Source organism: Rhinolophus sinicus, chromosome 1 (assembly GCF_057876585.1).
Source record: "Rhinolophus sinicus isolate RSI-liver-muscle chromosome 1, RSI-T2T, whole genome shotgun sequence".
Lineage (NCBI taxonomy): Eukaryota > Metazoa > Chordata > Mammalia > Chiroptera > Rhinolophidae > Rhinolophus > Rhinolophus sinicus.
In genome coordinates, this window is record NC_142501.1 from 31,938,237 (window position 1) to 31,957,424 (window position 19,188).

General features: G+C 39.0%; 1 protein-coding gene across 1 annotated transcript in view; it reads left to right on the forward strand.

Annotated features, from left to right (window-relative positions):
* Positions 1-433: 433 nt before the first annotated feature.
* DERA (deoxyribose-phosphate aldolase) overlaps positions 434-19,188 on the forward strand; it is an 83,787-nt gene continuing 65,032 nt past the window's right edge. The window contains exon 1 of the mRNA XM_019744673.3: positions 434-586. Within this exon, the coding sequence (XP_019600232.1) occupies positions 556-586 (31 nt within the window). The 5' untranslated portion in view covers positions 434-555. The remainder of the gene's footprint in view (positions 587-19,188) is intronic.

A 19,188-nucleotide genomic window follows, 5' to 3' on the forward strand; every position in this document is an offset into this window, starting at 1 on the left:
CACAGAAAAGTCAGGCTGGAAAAAAATCTTAGTATCACAGATTCAGAGTTTAGAGCTCCAAGAAATTGTTAAGGTCATTTCTTACAGATGAGGGAAACTGAAGATTAGAAAGGCAGTTTATGTGCCCAGTGTCAGTGTCAGTAGTGAGGCTGAGAAACCAGATCTTTTCATTCTTAGGCCCCTTTGTTTTTCAGGCCGCAAAGGTGCCTCCCCTTTTGGTGTGCAATTTTACAGTTAAAAGTTTCTAAACGTTGTTATTCCGTGCAGTCAGCTATTTAAGTATTTTAAAACAGGTTTTGATAGCATTATTTCCTGGAGCCAGTTCTAGAATTCTGCACCTCTTGGAGAGGACTGGGGGAGGGGGTACGCAGGCTTTCCTTGTAGAGCATTGGGCCTGGGGTCCTGATCCAGCGGCTTAAGTCCGAGGCTCCGCCCCAATAGGGAACAGGGGCGGAGCGATCCCCTCCTTCCCACGGGGCAACCAGGAAGGAGAAAGGGCAGGACCGAGGTGATCCAACCGCCGAGGAGCAGGCAACTGCAGCAGCAGCTCTCACGATGGAGGCCCAGAACCCGGGCACGGAGCTCGGTAAGGGCCCTGCGAGTCGTCCGTTCCCCTCTCCTCGCCTCCCGCCCACCCGTCCGCTTCCAGCCCCCAGTCTCCTGCCTAGCGCGGGGCTCGCCGCCGCCCGGTGCCCTGGGCATGGTCTCTCAGAGGCACTCGCGGGGCCAGAAAGCGATGGCAGTGGGTCCGCTCCCACCACAAGCAAAGGCCAAACCTGGGGCACTTAACTCTGGGGCATGGTAACCCCACCAGCCTTGACACCCAAGCCTTCTTTTTGTAAGCGGAAGGAACAGGAAGGATTAGACTTTCAGTTTCCAGTTTACTCGTTTTCCTTCTAGCTCTCTAGTTGCAAAGAACAAAAACAAGCCCCCCGCACCCGAAACACACAAAACCAGATATAAACCTTCCTCACCCACCCTTAATAGAATCTCTGTGCGATTTTAATACTGGATTTCCACAGATAACTTTAACACAGCTGTATCCCAAAAGTGGTCTTGCTGGTAGAAAAGTTGTTAGGGTCTCTGTACAATATAACTTTTTGAAAATTGTGTGTGATTTTACAGGTGCAAAGATTTGTAAAAGTGCCTGAATTATTTCACCACTTTTCATTTCATTGATATTATAAATATTAGTGGCAAAAAAACTTAGTTCTGATTTCCGTAATGGGAAAAATTTGTAATTCAAACATAGCAAAACCATGACCGGCCAAAGGTTAAAGATCTCATTTTAAGCCTTATAGCTTGGATATCTATATTCTGGATCTTCAATTTAGCTGTGTGACTTTGGGCACATTAGTTAATCACTCTGTGCTTAAGTTTGTTACTCTGTAAAATGGTTATAATAGTATTTATCTCATAAAGTGGTTTGGAGATTAAATGAGGATGTAAAGTGTTTGATACATTGTAAATACCTAGTAAGTGTTAATAAATAAATACTAGTATTATGTAGAAAGTTCTATTTTTAGGGGCTAATTTTGAGAAAATTTGCTACAAGTTACATATAACACATACAGGTACTTTTTTTTTTTCCTTTAAAAATGTCTGTTCTAATTAAACAGTCTGGACTTCAAGAGGTGGTCTAGAACTTTTTGAATGGTAAGAGCGTGTCTTTATAAAAACAGATGATTTCTTCTCCAAATTGATTCTCCTTTAGTCACTGCCCTTTAGGAGATTGTTTTAAACTCTAGTTCTATCTCTGGAATGTGGACTTTAGTAATAAAGGAGTACTCCCAAGACTGGAAGATCCTGGAAGATGGTGGATGAGGGATAGGGATGGGGTGTGGGTCTTACCTTGGTATCTTCAGGTATGTGGCTATGTGACTTTGCACACATAGAGGGTACACAATTATTTCCCCCAAACTGACAAGTTTATTTATTTTTCTTTATAGAAATACAATTAAACCATTTTTACTTTTCTTTTTTAAAATGATATAATTGACATATAACATTTTTATTTTTCTTATTTGCAAGTATTAGAATTACTTCCATTTATTTGTTGAAAAGTAACAGTATAGATAAAAAACAATTGCTATGTAGAATAATAGTAAATGTGATTCTGATGCAGTGATTTAAATAATCATAGTTTTGTATAATTCTCTTTGTTTAAATAAAATCAGATATAGTTCAAGGTTTTTTTTCCTTCACTGATATTAATCACTAATCCAGTGGTTTAGCCTAAAATGCTAAAATAAGTTACTTGAATTATTTATGTACTAGGAAAAAAAATAATTCACTATTAGGTTATGCAGTATATTAACTGATGTCTTTCATAGAGTTTTCTAATTAAAAGTCTTTTTAAATAAACATTGTAACTTCTTTTTAAAAGAAATTAACATTTATTCTTTCTTATTACAAGAGGAATTCATGCTTATTGTAAAAAGTTTAGAAAATATAATTAGCACAAAAAACTAAAATTATTACTAATCCAATCCTTGTTATTTGCATTTTAGTGTATGTACTTCTTGTTAAGACTTTTTTTTTTTTTTAATAAATAGGTTCATTTGAGACTGAACCTGACACTCAAGATAAAAACCCTTCAAGGAAAATATTCTCTTCTATTATTATTAGTAGTATTATTATTAGTTTCAGATGTACAACACAATGTAATAGTTGGATATTTACACCCCTCACAAAGTGACAACCCCCCGCCCCCAAGGAAAACATTGTTATATCATGGAATTTGGATGTGTGAAAGAAAGAACACTATAGGGTTAATTTTTATGTCAGTGTTTTGTAATCATTGCTGTTTAGCATATTTTCTACTCAACAGTGGTCGTTTCTGATTTTCTCCAACAAACATAAAGCTGAAAGTTTCTTTTCCTTTGGGCAATATTTGCCCTTAGTGGGTAGGTAACAGCTGTGTTCTTACAGAGAGAGCTTGACCAGTTTGGAGTCAGAAGGAAAACCCTAATCTGGCCCTGCTATTGAGTAGGCAGGCAATGGCTCTGGCCAACCTGCTTGATTTCTTTGATTTGGGTCAGGGGTTCTCAGTGTGGTGCTTGGACCAGCAGCATTATCATTATCATTAGAAATGCAGATTCTCAGGCCCCATTGAGATTTTAATGAATCAGAAGCTCCAGGGGTGGGGCCCGATATTCTGAGTTTTAACAAGTCTGCCAGGTGGTTCTGAAATACGCCCAAATTTGAGAATTACTGGCCTAATGATCTCTATGGCTCTATAGAGTGCTTCCGGTCTATTAAAATGAACTGATGTTCTTCTCATTATTCTCCTAGACCCTCCAAAAATTTTGCCTAAAATATAGATGCAACATGGGCAGTGATCTTTCTTTTGTTTACTGTCGTACCCCTGGCACCTAGGATAGTGTCTGGCTCAAGGAAGGCCCTCAAACATGTCTGTTGAATGAAGGAATGAATTTAGAACTACTCCTTGCTTGGGAGAATTGGGGCATCCAGCTATGCCCCTCAGTGGGGCAGGTGCTGTTAAGTGCTACACCCACTCCCTCTTTTCTGAATATCATTAAAATTCACTTTTGTTACTTCTGTCTTTAAAGATTTCAAGAGGCTTATGAAGGATGTTGATAGTGTGGCTTCCTTTCAAATGTGATTTTTTTTTAGAAGCATCTGGAAATGGGAGGGTTGTATTAGCTGAATTCTAAGGATCTCTCTGCTCTATATCTGTCTGTATATCTGGATATACAGGAAAATTTCAAGAGTATCTGAAAAACAAAAGAAAAAAAGTAATTGAAGACTGATTTTTTAATTGGGAGGGGATGGGGGGAATACAATGGATTTCCTGGATTGAGTTAACAAGAGATTGTTGTAGGCATAAATCCACAAATTAGAATCATCAGAGACCATGATTTTTTGAGGACTGTAAAGACTATTTTGCTCTGTAGAGAGACTTTTTGTAATCAAAGTCAGAACAAACAGAAAGGACAGCTTATCTGTTTAAAACATGATAAAGGAGATCATCCTCGGCTTGTTTTCAAACCAAGACCCATGATGGGATTTTGTATTTTATGAAGCACATTTAGTCATTGAACAAGTGGTTACAATTAGCAGTTGTGCACTATGTAGTATTACCCTGGGCTCCGGGGATACAAGATGGATAAGTATAGTCCCTGCTTTACAGACCTAGGTCTGCCTCAGGAGCTAGGCATCAAGCCAGAGCCACAATGAAAATAATTACAAATGTGATATGCAGTTATTTTCCATTTATTTTTCTCTATTGAAGAAATTAGACAGCTCTGTTGGGGTTGGTACTTTGAAATTATTTAGGTATCCTGTTACTCTGCAAACTTCCAATTTGTTTGTTTATGTTAGTATGTATTTGAGGTTTCCTGTATTTCCAATGGGTTATAATTGTTACTGTTATCATTTCATATTCTAACTTTGCTAATGGGAGCCCCTTCGGCCTGGCTTCTTTCTCTTTTTTGATGTGCCGCTTATTTTGGGGGTTAACAAGGTGTTCCAAGCTTATTTTATACATTCTCTGTACTGGCACTGGAGTCAGCTATTTCTCCAGAGTATTTCTTTCAGTGGATAATGGTATTTCAAAGCCAAGATGTGGGCAATAGGTATGCTCGTGGTGACTGGAGTGTCTCTTGTTCCCAAGCCTCTCACTTGGCACAGCTGAAGAATGTGTGTAGCGTGTGCGTGCGCGCGTACACACACACACGTATATTTATCTACTTATCATCTATCTACATCTCTCTGCATAGTGAAAAACCCACGTTCACAGTAATACCTCCAATTCCAGTCCAGCACCACAGGGTTTATTCCATTTTTCTGCCTTCCATATTTGAAACTTCACATGCTAAGGCTGTACATACCCCACCCCCAGTAGACATTCCTCTTGACTTTCACAGGCTCCGACACCCTGAGCTGGGTGCCGTCCATGTCCTGCTTGGGCTCCAACTCCCTGCATCAGGCTGCTGCTGTCATTGGTACCCCCCAGGAGGTCTGTGGCAATCTGTCAGGCTGCCCCTCCATGTAGAGAGCTGCTTTATCCTGCTTGTCTTGACTGCCCATGTCTGGCTGTCCCTTTGTGCACATAGTACCCTCACCATTGTTTAGGCTCCCATACCCCACTCTGGGCCATAGTGGCTCCCCCTTCCCAGCCTGGCTCAAATGTCTACCTTGCTCACCCTCCCACCCCCCACACCCATTTAGGACAATTGTTCAGGAAGTGGGAGGGCACCAGAATAAAATTTTAAATCTATATTTACATACTATAAATTTACAAAAAAATTTTTTTTAAAGAAACAAGCTTAAGTGGAGTGCCCGCTATTCCTGTCACTCGTTACTTGTTGCTCATGGTAATGGCTGGGGTACCAATGTGAACACACCCTGCTATCTGCTCTCCCAGAGCTCAGCTGAGGGAGACAGTCATGTCTATCCTCACAGGAAGATACAAGTGACCATAGAGGAGTGGTCAGATTGGAAGAGGACTTCACAGACAATCCAGGGAGGTTTCTTGGAAAAGGATATTTTTGATGGAGTCATTTCTGCAAAGGAACTGAGCAAAACCAGTCTGGCATGTTTCATGAACGATTGGAACCCCATTTTCAGATTTCTATTATAGTGTAGTCTTTTACTGTGTGCTTATAAGCAAGAGTGATGAGGCTGTTTTTTATTATTATTATTATTATTTGATACTGTTTTGATGACTAGAAAAAAACTATAAAGTGATAATTTGGGTTTCTTTTAAAATTGAATAATTAAAAGTACTCCATGGTACCCTCTAAGTTAAAAAAAAAAAAATTTTTTTTTAAGCATCTAAGCCCTATGGATTTTAATTGTTAGGAAGGAAGATAAAAACTTCAAGTGCTCATTTAAAATGGGATGCCTCTGCCAGGAAAGAAAGACTAGTAAATGAGACAGCAGATAGAACCCTTGAGGATGCGAGTTGAACATGTCACTAGAAATTGTTTAAGTGGAAAGCTCTGGCCCTTTTAAAACACTGTCACTTGAGGATTGGGTCACCTTGAAATGTGTTCATCTTTGAGTTAAAGGCATAAAAAGGCACTTTGAAATTTTTCAGTTAACTTTGGTGTGTGTTGTGTGTGTGTCTACAGAGGTACCTCTCCTCAGCCTTCCTACGCCGGAACAGTCAGTTCCCTGGAAACCAAAGTGGTTTCAAGAGAGGGATAAATGTTTCATCTCAGCTCCAGCGAACTATACAGATTTTTTAAATGTTGAGACAGTCTGGCTGCAACTTCTGATTCTCTTTGTATAGTCAGGCTTTCCTCCCTAAAGCAAAGTCTGAGATGACTGTAGCCTCTGGTAATTACTTCCTAAAAAGGTGCCTCGTAAAGGGTGCTTTGGTTCTTTAGGAATGCGGTTAATGATGTCAAAATTGTGGTCTTTAAAGTCTGGTAAAAAACCTCCAAATTAATTTAATTGCCCTTGTAATCCAAATTCGGGTTAGTTTTTCAGCTGAACACCTGGTGGATATACTCCTTCCCCCAGAGCCACAAGGTAGGAGTGAGTGAGTAGTGAGTGTGTGTGTGTGTGTGTGTGTGTGTGATTTCATTCAAATGTCTAACATTTGACAATGAACTAGGTATCGGCATGCTTACTGTATAACTATCTCCAATGTAGACATCCTTGAATAAACATTACTTATGAATATTTTACACACTATTTTTATAAAGTGACCTCTTTTTTTTTTTTTTTTTTTTTACACATGTCACAATTTCATAGCAGGAATAGCAGGAAAGCATCTTACCTGTCAGTCCAATATCCTTCTGATACACAGGAGTAAACTGAGGCCTGGGCAAGGTAAACGTATGGTCACATGGCTGGTGAGAGGCAGTGCTGGAATTGACACTCTGGCACTCTCCATGCTGATTTATTCCAATGCATTGCATGACCTTCCTTGTCATTGTTTTCTGGGCTCTCAACTGGGATGTAGTCCTGAAGGAGGGTCACCTGAGATAATTGTTAAAAATGCAGATTCCTGAGCCTCACAGTAGCTTTATCTGTATAGTTCAGGGCCCAGGAACCTGCATTTTCACAAGCTCCTGAGGTGGTTCTTACGAACACTGCAGATTCAGAACACGCAATAAGCTGTCGTTACCCAGATTAACTAGAGACGCAGAGAATCTTAATTACTGTGTGTCATTTTTGATAAACCTCTCTGTGACTCTTGCCTTTATCTTAACATCTTTGTCATGTTTTTAATATTTGGTTCGCAAAGTTTCTGTAAGCAAATTTGGGGAAGAAATTTGCCTTTTGTTTTCTGATTAAAATAAGTGAAGATGTGGTAAAATGATTGTGAAAACTGGAAAACTCGAGATAAGGCAGTAAAGCGGTTCCATATATCTGAAAGATGCATTGATTCTGAAAAGGAGCACATTTTATTCAAGTAATGCCAATGGCTGATGTAAAAATAAAACTAAACTGTTCTTCATGATGATTTTTTTTTTGGAAATTGACATGAGTGTATCTTCTCCATAGTCTCAGAGACTGGTGGAGATAGACCCTAAAGATCTCCCATCACCTCCATTTCTATCGGAAAGAGTAATTTAGTTAATTTTCTGGTGGAAAAAGGGACATTCATGATTCCTTGGAGGTTATTAAGTTTGTATTGTGGACTCAGGGAGGAAGGTAGGTTGTGGCAATAGTCATCATATTTGTACTTGGGGAAGGAGCTCAGACTCTTTATACCAGGGGTGCCGAAAAAGTTTATACAAGGGGCACTTTGGTCAACATTGCTTAAGCAGTAGTTCGCCGTAATCAGAAGTGTCTGGACGCTGATGGTAACCACTTTGAGCACCTCTTGTAATTGCAGAAGTCAAACGTGACTTGTATTCATCTTTTGTTATTGGTACATATTGAGTATTAACAATTTTAATACAGTTTTCCTTTCTTAAAATATCTACATTTTTTTGGCACTCTCTGTATTTTGGTGTTTAGAGGGACATTTTTTTTTCCTTTAGTATGTAGGGGAAACTTAAATGCTTCTGATAATTTTCCAAAGAAGAAACAAGTTTTCCTTTTTTTAAAAAACTTGTGTCTCTTCAGGAGGCAGTGGTAATTATAATCTCAAACTCTTCCATTCGGCATGTATATGTAGACTACCTACTGTGTACTCAGCACCGTCCATCTCTATGTGAAAGAGACCAGAGAGCAACAGAAGTTGGGAGGCCCCGCCGTGGAGAAACTTCCCTTCATTCAACTAAAGCATCCCTGGGAAGCAGGCTGCTGTACCCTCTCCAAGGAGTTTGTTCATCATCAGAATGTGCAGGTGGCCCTTTGCATATGATGAACCAGCCAACCTTGTATTTAGGATTAACCTTTGGGTAATCATTTAAAAGTCTGTTTAGCTAGGCAAAGATCTAACATGGGTTTTTATGGGTAAAAACACCTCCATACATCTGTCTCCAGGAAGCAAAACATCACACTTTCCGCCTGCAGGTGAATCCTCTTTGGCTGGTTGTAATATTACACTAGTAATTACAGAATAGAAGCTGTGGGACATGGTGACTAGCCGGTCAAGTCCAGACAGTAGGCATTGGTGCTAATACTATGGAAGACGTCTCAGAGAAAAACAGAGTTCTCTCTATTCCCTAACGAAAGTTAAGTCATTTTGGTGCTTGACAACCGTCACTTTTATTGGACAAGCCAAAATTGGGCATCCTGTGGAATGAATGTCAGAGGATCTGTAGTTGGCCGTGTATGCTTCACTGAATGCACTGTGGTTTCTCTGGAAAGGACCAGGCATTTTGGTCCTAGGTCTGATAGGATCTGGCCATGTGACCCCAGGCAGGGGACTTCAGTGCACTGGCTTGTACTTTTCAAATCTATAAAACAGACAAATGACAAGGTAGGTTTATCACTTGTAACATATGTACCACTTTGGTGGGGTATGTTGCTAGTGGGGGAGGTTGTGTGTGTGTGGGGCAGGGGTACGTGGGCAGTCTCTACCTTCCATTCTGTTTTGCTGTGAACCTAAAACTTCTCTGAAAAATGAAGCCTGTTTAAAAAACAAAACAGAAAACAGACGTGATCTCTGAGAATCCTTCTAGTTCTGAACTTCTTTGTATTTTCTGATTATTACTTAGAATTTTACCATTCTGTGGAATTAGAGGTTGTTCCCTGTGCTTGAATACAGACCTCTTTTCTTCCTGCTCTGGCCATCACAGTCTGCTCTGGCTTTTAAGGCTGTAAGTTCCGGTGATCAATTTGCATTTCCCCCCTTTCTCTGATGATTGAATATGATTGAATGCATTATTCTGTATTTTCTTTCTCTCCAGATGTTTCATGAGTATATGTCTTGACTTCATAAATCTTTATATAAGCAGAGCCTTTTATTTTGTATGTGTTCCTCTGCATGTATTAATTATAGTCTTACTGTTTCTTCCCAGAAGCAAACAAACAAGCAAAGAAAAAAACATATCTTGTGGATTCACCTCTTCCTCTTCTGTTCCTATGATTGGCTAGTTCCATCACACACCTGAATTACTGTGGTAGCCTCATACGTAGCTTATTTCTCTACCTCTGGTCTTTCTCATCTGTCCCAGGAAAATTCATATTTGGTTAAACTTTTTCCTATTGTTGTTTGTTCAAATAGAAGAAATTATATTTATTTTCTCAGATTTGCTATTTTGATTACTTGGTTCCTTTAGGATGTATTTCCATTTCCTGAAAAGTGTAAAGTCTTCCTTAATCAAATTAATATAATTATTGTCTTTAGTAGAGGAATTGAGTTAATGGGCATAGTCAAATAGTGCTGTGAGGAAGTGATGAATGGGTTTAGCTAGGTAGGAATTCTCACAAGACTGGAAATAGAAATGTCTGTTAAATTCTGTTAAGTTGTATGTCAAATAGTTGAACAAAGTAAGTATGTTTTTCACTCTAAAGATTGTATATACAGCATGCTAGAAATAACTTAGGCTTGGAATCAGAGACCTGTTTGAATCTTAGCCCTGACTCGTACTTTGTGAACTTGGACAAGTAATTTAATCTCTTTGAACTTCAGTTTTCTCACCTGCAAGTGGACTGAAAACCTACATGGCAGAATAAGTGAATATTCAGTGAGAATATAGTTAAATCATATTTACCTCCATGAGTAACCAATAAATGGTAGCTGTTATTCCATTCATCTTCCTAAATTGCTGCTCTCATGATTTTCTCTCATCTGGGAAGGCTTTCTTCATCTCCTCTGCTGGACTGTTCACCAGTCATCTCCTGAGGTCCTTTGTCTTTTCTTATGGTTTCTACTGATTTCTGCCTTGTGTTTGTATGTTGTAGTGATGCTTTATTAGTAAGCTGCTCAAGGGTAGGATCTGTGTTTGTTAGTTTTCTGTATCCCTCATATCACTTAGAACAGTACTTTTCATGATGCAAGTACTTGTTTTTATCAGTGTTTGTTAAATGAAAGAATAAAGAAACACTGCTGCCATTTCTAGGAACTTACAGTGGCTTTTTACTGCCTGGTGTGCCAAACCCAGACACTTTTCACTATCGTTGAGGATCCTGGATCATTTGGTCCCATTCCTGTTACCACCTTCCACTCCCGACAGGCTGACTTGGACTTTTTGGAATACCTATCCACATTATCTTCTCTGCCTATGGGAAATATCTTGAGCCTTGGAGGTCAAGCTTAAATTCACTTTCATGAAATTTTTTATTCCTCTTGTTTAGTATATGTCATTTAACATTTAATTTTGATTTTGTTTTCTCTGTAAGTTTTCTTCGCACCATTTTGGTCACATGTTCCTTAACACCAAGGACAATAGCTAATATATACGAGGCATACCGATCTGTAAACTTTGGAGAATGAATGAATCAATGTGGAACTCTTTTAAGTCTGGGAAAAAAAAAAACAACATCTAAAACTTAAGCCATCCGGGATGAAATCCTTCTAAAATTAAGTATCTTGAAAATTGTTTTGCCTAATTTTAAAGGTACTACATAGTCATTATAGAAAATTTTGAAAATGCCTAAATATAAAGAAGGAAATTAAAATTGCTCAGTATTGTCCCATGGAGAGGTAGAACTCTGAAGGTTTAGTCCCTGTCTGAGCTAGCGTGCACTGGGTAGAACTTAATTGTTTTTGGTGACTTGGAGTATCATCGTTACAAGCACATAACTCCTTGTAAGTGCTCAATATCATAAGTACTCAGGAAATATTAACTTTTAGTATAAAAGGTATAAAAGACTCCTGAGGCTTTTGGAACCACTTTCCTCTAATCAAGTAGCTGGGCTGTTTTGCTTCTTTGGTTCACTGAGTGCGTTTTTAACAAATATTGTGGTTCCTCTCCTACAGTCATGCTGTCACTCTTTTCCTGTAGAGATTCCTGCCTTCTGATGTGCTGTTTCCAGTATGCACTCGGCTAGAAACAAGAGAACCAAGGTTACTAAAATTGTGAGGAAACTAAGAGCAAGTGGGTTCTGAGTGGAGGTTGTAGCATCTGTCCACATTTGGGGTCTGCAAGAGAATTAAGCATTAATGCCCTAGGGCAACCGTTATAAATAATGGATCAGTTTCTCTCTGATGCATCTGCAAGGGTCCTAATTCTCCATTGAGAAATGAGAAAATAGTCATTCACATTGTTTTTTAATTCCCTGGTTCAGATGAAGAACCCTACTTGAGAAAGGCTGTTGGGACTCTTCTGATGAGTCAGATGTATAAACACCTTCTGGACTCTGAAATCATTCTTTGGTTCTTGGCAACATGCCAGAAAGGTAAAGTTGATGCCTGCTGATTTTTTTTTTTTTTTTTTTAAACAATGGTTTACTGTTATCTCATGGCACCAGTTAGATATTAGGCTCCTGGAGGGTTCTCAATAAATATAAATTCACAGGCCAATTGATTCTTTTTAACCTTTTAATTGTTTAAGTTTGCAAACATTCACAGAAGTGGAGAGATGAGTATAATGAATTCATATTCCTGTCCCCCAGATTCGACAGACATCAGTTTTTCCACACTTGCTTTACCGGCCCTCTTTCTTTGCTGTAGTGTTTTAGAGTAAATTCAAAATGCCATCGTGCCATTTTGCCCCCTGCTACTTTGATATGTATCTGTAGAAAAACAGTATATTGTTGCATAATTATTTGATCATTGTCATGCTAACAAAATTAAAATTGATTTCCTTAAATGATTTGAAAGGGAGATACTCTTGCCTTCATGAAGATGAGAATATGAATGTTACAATAAACGTTGATATTTATTGCGTACTTACAGTATGCAAGACATTGTGCTAAGTACATGCATTAGCCTGTTCTTTACTCCTCGCTATAGTTTTACGTAGTCCCAATACTGTTTTTATCCTGATTTTACAAATGAGGGAGCTGAATTTGGGGAGGCAAGGCTTCTTACCCATGGTCGCACAGCTAGCAAGTAAGGGGTAAAATAGGATTCAGCCCTGGTCTGTGTGACTCTAGGGTCTGCTCATAATCTGAAAATTGCACTGCTTCTTTCAATGCTTATATATATATTTTATTATTCATATAACCTCACATTCCATGTATGACCAACTGTTCATTACCTGTCTTAATTAGGAACTCAAAATGAAGATGCATAGGAAATCTATAGATAATTTCCAAGTGTTATTTTAATTAATAACTTTAAATTTTCTTTCTCTTGATTCCACTTTTAGGAATTTTAAAACAAGAAACAAAAATGATTGCTTTAAAATTCAACTCTATATTTTTGCCTTTTGGACTATATGACAGATATGCCACAGGCAAGCAATGGAAAAAAACAGGAAAAGGCCAGGGGCCCAAATCAACCTGTTTGGGTCATTAACCCCTGAGTAACTGAGGGTCAGCTGATGTCAGGGCTACTCCTTTTGAGACAGGGAAAATTTTGCCTCAGGGTGCACCAGCCTCTTGCTGCATGCTTTCCCCACCTCTGAGGTGTCTGCTTTGAGGGTGCCTGTCCCCGTTGTTTAAAAGCTGTCTGGGAGAGTGGAAAATTCACTTCCTACCAACGTGGGAGGGATTGATGGTGTAAAGAACTACTTTTTCCTGGGGAAGTTAACTTTAATAAGCACCAAGGAATGACTCTAATTGTACAATTTGAAATATTTAACCATAGGGAATATTGGGTGGCGTGAAGCCTTCTTGCTATGTCTGAAATCTTGCCATTTTGAATTCTGCCCACTCCGTGTTTTGTATGGTTGACCATAAATAAGTCAGCCTTCTAGATCTGTAGCTGTTAAATCCTGCCCTGCAGACAGGAGAGTGGGACAAGACCCTGCTCCTTTAGAGAGCCGACTCTATCACGTGACTCCCACAAATGACTTCTGGTTCACCTGGCTCCAAGGAGCAGGCGGCCGGAGCCTGTGTTCCTCTGTTGCACCACAAGGGGGCGTGTTTCCAGACCAACACGGCCAGGAGTTGATGTTACATTGATAGAGCTGACTCAGACCAACTTGTGAGTCGGCAATCCAATGACTTCTTTTTTAAAGTAGGATGCTTTGACGTTTTTGATGACTTGTCACAGAGCATCTGAAAGCACAGGGAAAACCAGCCGCCTTGTCAAAACCTGTGCCACAAAACAACTTCTTCCTGAGGAGAAATTGCAGCAGATCAGGTGCTGTGGGAAGTCGTGTTTCGAATCAGCACCCAGCAGGCGGCGATTTCCACTCTAATTCAGTTTTGAACAGATATTCCCAGACAGTGTTGGCAGTCGTGCCCCGTAATGTAGCGACGGTTTGTTGGTTGGTTGGTTGGTTGGTTGGTTGGTTGGTTGGTTGGTTGGTTGGTTGGTTGAGACAGTATCAACTCAAGCCTTGTCCCCTTACAGTCAGGGTATTTTAGCACATGTCAGATGTCTGCTATTTAAGGGGTGTACCTACATTCTAAGCTCCTTCTGCATGTGTTTAAAATATATATTTAAACACAGAGAAAGGCATTACTGGAGAGCATGAACGTGTGGTAAGCAGGGGTTCTGAAAGCATTTGATATTTTCTGCAAATCAAAGGGTAGAGAGAAAGTGACATAAAGCATGTATAATATATACAGTAGCCACACAATAAATGTTTCTTTTTTTATTTTTACTTTTCTTGCAAAATTTAGTTCACTTTGGTTTCAAAGGAGGATCTCTTGTCCAAGATTGACAATTTGGTTATGTAGTTTAGACCATCCAGATTAAACTTTTCTGCAAATAAATATATATGTTGGGATGGTTACCCATTTAATTATAATAAGTAGAGCTTCTTTTTTGGAAATAAAATTGAACTTTGAAGGCAGAGTCCCTGGGATTCAAATCCTGATTCTTCTACCTATGATTTTTTTCTTCTTCTGAGTTTTCACACCTAAAAAACGGGGTGAATAAAAGCTAGGTCCCAGAGTAATTGTGAAGGTTAAATGAGATGTTACATGTAGAGCGACTGGCATACTGCCTGGAAGGTAGTAAGCCACAATAAGAACTACTTACCCTCCCTTCCCTTTCACAAGACATGATAGGAACATTGGAAAGTTCTGAGCTTAAAGCTTGGAATGTCCTGCCTGATAAAAGTAGCTTTGTTTACCTGGGGACTTTGGGCCACACCAGATAGTCTGACCACGTGGTTCCTGGTGAATGCTTTGGGTCATATGGCATTAGCTTGACCTCTGGAGGGGCTGGTGACTGAGGTCAGTCACCTGGGGTTGGCCATGTCTTTGTGACCAAGACCTGCCAAAAACTCTGGACACCAAAGCCCGGGTGAGCTTCCGTGGTTGGCAATACTCTATGCATATTGTCACACATTGTTTCAAGGAGGAGTCCACACTGTCCCTTGCTCCACTGAGAGAGGGCAGCTGGACGCTCTGTGATTGGAATTGTCCTGGACTCTTCCTTATATGTCTCTTCCCATGTTTGATCTTAATCTGTGTCATTTTGCTGTGATACCCCATAACTGTGAGTATAACAGCTTTCTACCTTTCAGTGAGTTCTGGAAGTCTTTCTAGTAAATTATCGAACCTGAGAGTGGTCTTAGGGACCCCCTCACCCCCGTCCACAACTTATGACTATGAGGTGTCAGAATTGAGGGTCGTCTGGGGAATTCCACCAAACTTTGTAGCAGTATAAAGCACATTAGAAGCTTTCTGGGCATGGATGGAGTTTATCAAACATAGGATGATCTTGCTGGGCCATTTCATTGTAAGACTGCCGCTTGGTGAAGCGGTGTAAGTAAGGCGTCAGATGTTATAATGGTCCACATAATTACAAGAATAGCACTAGGGATATAAAACCAAAGGGTAGGTTGAAGGGAATACCTGTTGGTGATTAATCATATTAGCTAATTAATAATACCATGTCCTTTTCAGATATGTAAATAAAGGCAGTGAGGTTCTAAGTGAAATTTTTGCTTAGGTGTCAGGATGTAAACTTTTCACATTGGGTATGCGAAGTTTTACTTTATGAAGAATTTAATGGTTTCATTAGTCATAAGTTGTTTTTTTTTAATTGTCTTAAGTCCTTTGTTGACTTTGCCTTCCAAGTGTCTTTTGAGGATTGTTTGTTTGTTTTTTTAATGCTAATCTGACCAGTGAGAATAGTTTTAAGTAGATACTGAAATTTGGATTAGCTATTGCTTATCCTGAGAATTTAGATGGCAAACTAATGATTTGAAGAACTTTTGGATTTGCCTTCTTGAATACAGGGGCAGATTATATTGCACTTCCCAGGTTTAAAATTCTCAATGTCTCTTATTGTCTGTTGAATTCAATTTAATTGTTTCAGTCTACCAATCTTCGCCTTTTCATGATAAACTCCCATCCCGTCTTTCACTCTTTGTTTCTGTTTCTCTCTGATAAGGACTTGATTCTTCAGCAAAACAACAACAACAACAACAACAACAACAAAACTTGATTCTTCCTGAAATAAATATTGAGTTCTTCCATCTCAGGGTCTTGCTTAGAATGTGCCTTCTCAGCAACCCTCTGCCCCCATCTCTACCTTGTCTTCACAGCTGGTGGCATAACTCTTTCAACATGGCTCTTTTTTCTTTTACCCCACTAAGCATACTCTCTTTCTCTTAAACTTCCAAAGTACTGTGTGCCTCATTTACTGTGTTTTCTCATGAAAAATGCAGAATAATGGGAGGGAGGTAGAATAAGGCATAAAAGTCTTTATTTCTACTCCCTTTTTATTGGGGAAGGGGAACAGTGTGTACTTCTAAGACGTTTTCCAAGTCAAGTTGTTGTCCTTTCGATCTTAGTTGTGGAGGGTGCCGTTCAGCCTCCAGTTGTTGTCCTTTCAGTCTTAGTTGTGGAGGGCGCAGCTCAGCTCCAGGGCCAGTTGCCATTGTTAGTTACAGGGGGCTCAACCCACCATCCCTTGCTGAAGTCGAACCTGAACAGGCAACCTTGTGGTTGAGAGCCCACTGGCCCATGTGGGAATCAAACCGGCAGCCATCGGCTTTCGGAGCACGGAGCTCCAGCCACCTGAGCCACTGGGCCGGCCCCTTATTTCTACTCTTATTTTCACATCTCTTGGCTGCAAGTTATGTAACTTAGTTTGACACTTAGTGTGATAGGATTTATTAAGTTCATTTTTAGCTGACTTGAATTCAGATTACTGGTTATTTTCCCTGTGATTTTTTTTCTTTCGAGTCTCTCAGCCCAGATTAGAGAATGTATGTAAGTGACCTGTTATTTTTGTTCTAAAATACCTTCAGAATACCCCCATTTTATTAGATCTTCATTTGACATTATAATTTGATATCAAAGACAAAAGAGCCTAGCCATTTGGTCATTTTTTTTGTTTTCTTTTTTTTCCTGTTTACCTTTTCCTTGTAACCATTTTAACCGCATGCTCCTATGAATCTCCATCCTTGGCAGTCAAGTACTAGGCGTCAGTCGGTGGCCTGTCCCTTTCGATGGGTTATTAACACACGGTGCTGTTAACATTTTACGATAAGCTCACTTGGAACTATAGTGAATTAAAAACAAAGTGTTGACTGCTACAGCTTGGATATTTTAACTGTCTCTTTCTTTGACTTCTAGATTCAAGCCAAGAGTACATTTCTGAAACAGCTTTGATATTTGGATTGCTTAAGAAAACTATATTATCCCAACCTGGCAGGTTAAGAGTTCTTTGAAATAGTTAATGAAATGCTTCATCCTGGGAACCTGGTAGAAATACTTACTTTCTGAAAAACGTTTTGATAATGCTTCCCCTAAGAGTTTAGGAAAAATGCCAACAGAGTAAAAAGTATTGCTTTTCCCATAGATTTAAATTTATTTAAACAATAGCAAAACAGAGTACAAGTGAAAAGCTGCTGTTCATTCCCCAGAGAGGTCAGTCATTGGTTGATACCAGCTTTATTATGGCAAATAATATTGTCAATGCTAACATAACTCTTTGGAGGAGAGCTTAGAGAAACAATTGATGGACATCAAGTTAAAGATACTTTGAAAAACCAAAAATACACTAGCCTTGTAAAAAAATTGGGCTGAATATAAAAACACAGACATTATTGCTATGATATTTTAACATAGAATTTCACTATAATTTTTTAAAAGAAATTTAATTGAGGTATGTCTTAGTCTGTTCAGATTGCTATAACAAAAAAACACCATAGATTGTGTAGCTGATAAACAGCAGAAATTTATTTCTCACAGTTCTGGAGGCTGGGAAGTCCAAGCTCGAGGTGCGAGTAGATTTAATGTCTGGTGAGTCCCCACTGCCCCACAGAGGGCTGTTTTTTGGCTGGAACCTCACATGGCAAATGGGTAAGGGATCTCTCTATGTCCTTGTTATAAGAGCATTAATCCCACTCATAGGGGCTCTACCCGCGTGACCTAATCACCTCCTGAAGGCTCCACCTCCAAATAATATCTAGTTGGGGATTAGGTTTCAACATACGGAAGTTTTTTTCTTGGTGGGGACACAAACATGCAGACCATAGCAAGGTTATATATATATATACATATACATAAATATACAAACACACACATACACATATATATGTGTATATATATATTACATATGTATATGTATTATATGCATTTATATACATATATACAGCCACACATACAGTGAAGTACACTAATTTTAAATGTATAGTTTAGTTTTTAATGTAATTTGATTTATACATTTGCATTAGTGTAGTGTTAAATATTTATATTTTAAAGTTTGAAAAGAAAAAAGTAAAATAGTTCGTAATCTGACATGTTATACTTGTGAAGCAGTTTGCTATTGCAAGTTTTTCATATTGGTTTCTATGTTATTTATTGCGTGAAATAAATTACTTCAAAACTTTACGAACTAAAACAACAATAAACGCTTATTATCTCGCACAGTTTTTGTTGGTTAGAAATTCGGGAGTGGCTTAGCTGGGTCATTCTGGCTTGGTGACCTCTCATGAGGTTGCAGTCAAGTTATATCAGCCCAGACTGTAGTCATATGAAGGTTTGACAGGAACCGGGGATCCACTTCCAAACTGGCTGCTTCACAAGATTGGTAAGTTAGTGCTGGCAACTGGTGAGAGCCCTCAGCTCTTCAACACGTAGATATTCCCCGGGGCTGCTTGAGTGTCCTTATGACATGGCACCTGGCTTCTCCCTGAGAGAGTGATCAAAGATAGTAAGGCAAAAGCCACCATGTCTTTTATTACCAAATGTTGGAAGTCGCACACTGATATTTCCACAATTTCTTATTGGTCATATAGGTCAGTACTGTTCATTGTGGAAGGAGCATGAAACCCAGGAGACAGGAATCACTGTGGGCCATTGTGGAGGCTGAATACTACAGTTTCCCTTATTCATTATGTTATTTATTTCAGCTTGCCTTTATTTATAGTTTTCCTTTTGTTACAAAGATTGTAAACATTCAGGAAAGTAGAAGGACTAATATGAAGATCACCCATATATACCAGTCACTTAGCCTAACAGTTGTTAATAATTTACTGTTTGCTTTGGCTATATTATTCTGAAATATTTTAAATTAAAATGATACCCATCATGCCATTTCACTCATAAATACTTCTTTGCATCTTTAAGGAATAAAAATATTTTCTTACAATACCATAATACCCTTGTTACATTAACCACATTTGAAATAATTCCTTGATATCATCTAATACCAAGTCCATATATAAATTTCCCCAGTTGTCCCCAAAATGTATTTTATAGTTGGTTTGTTCAAGTCAGGATCCAGATAAGGACCATGCATTATAGCCACTTGAATTTGTCTCCCTTAATCTGAACAGCACCCACTGCCCCCGT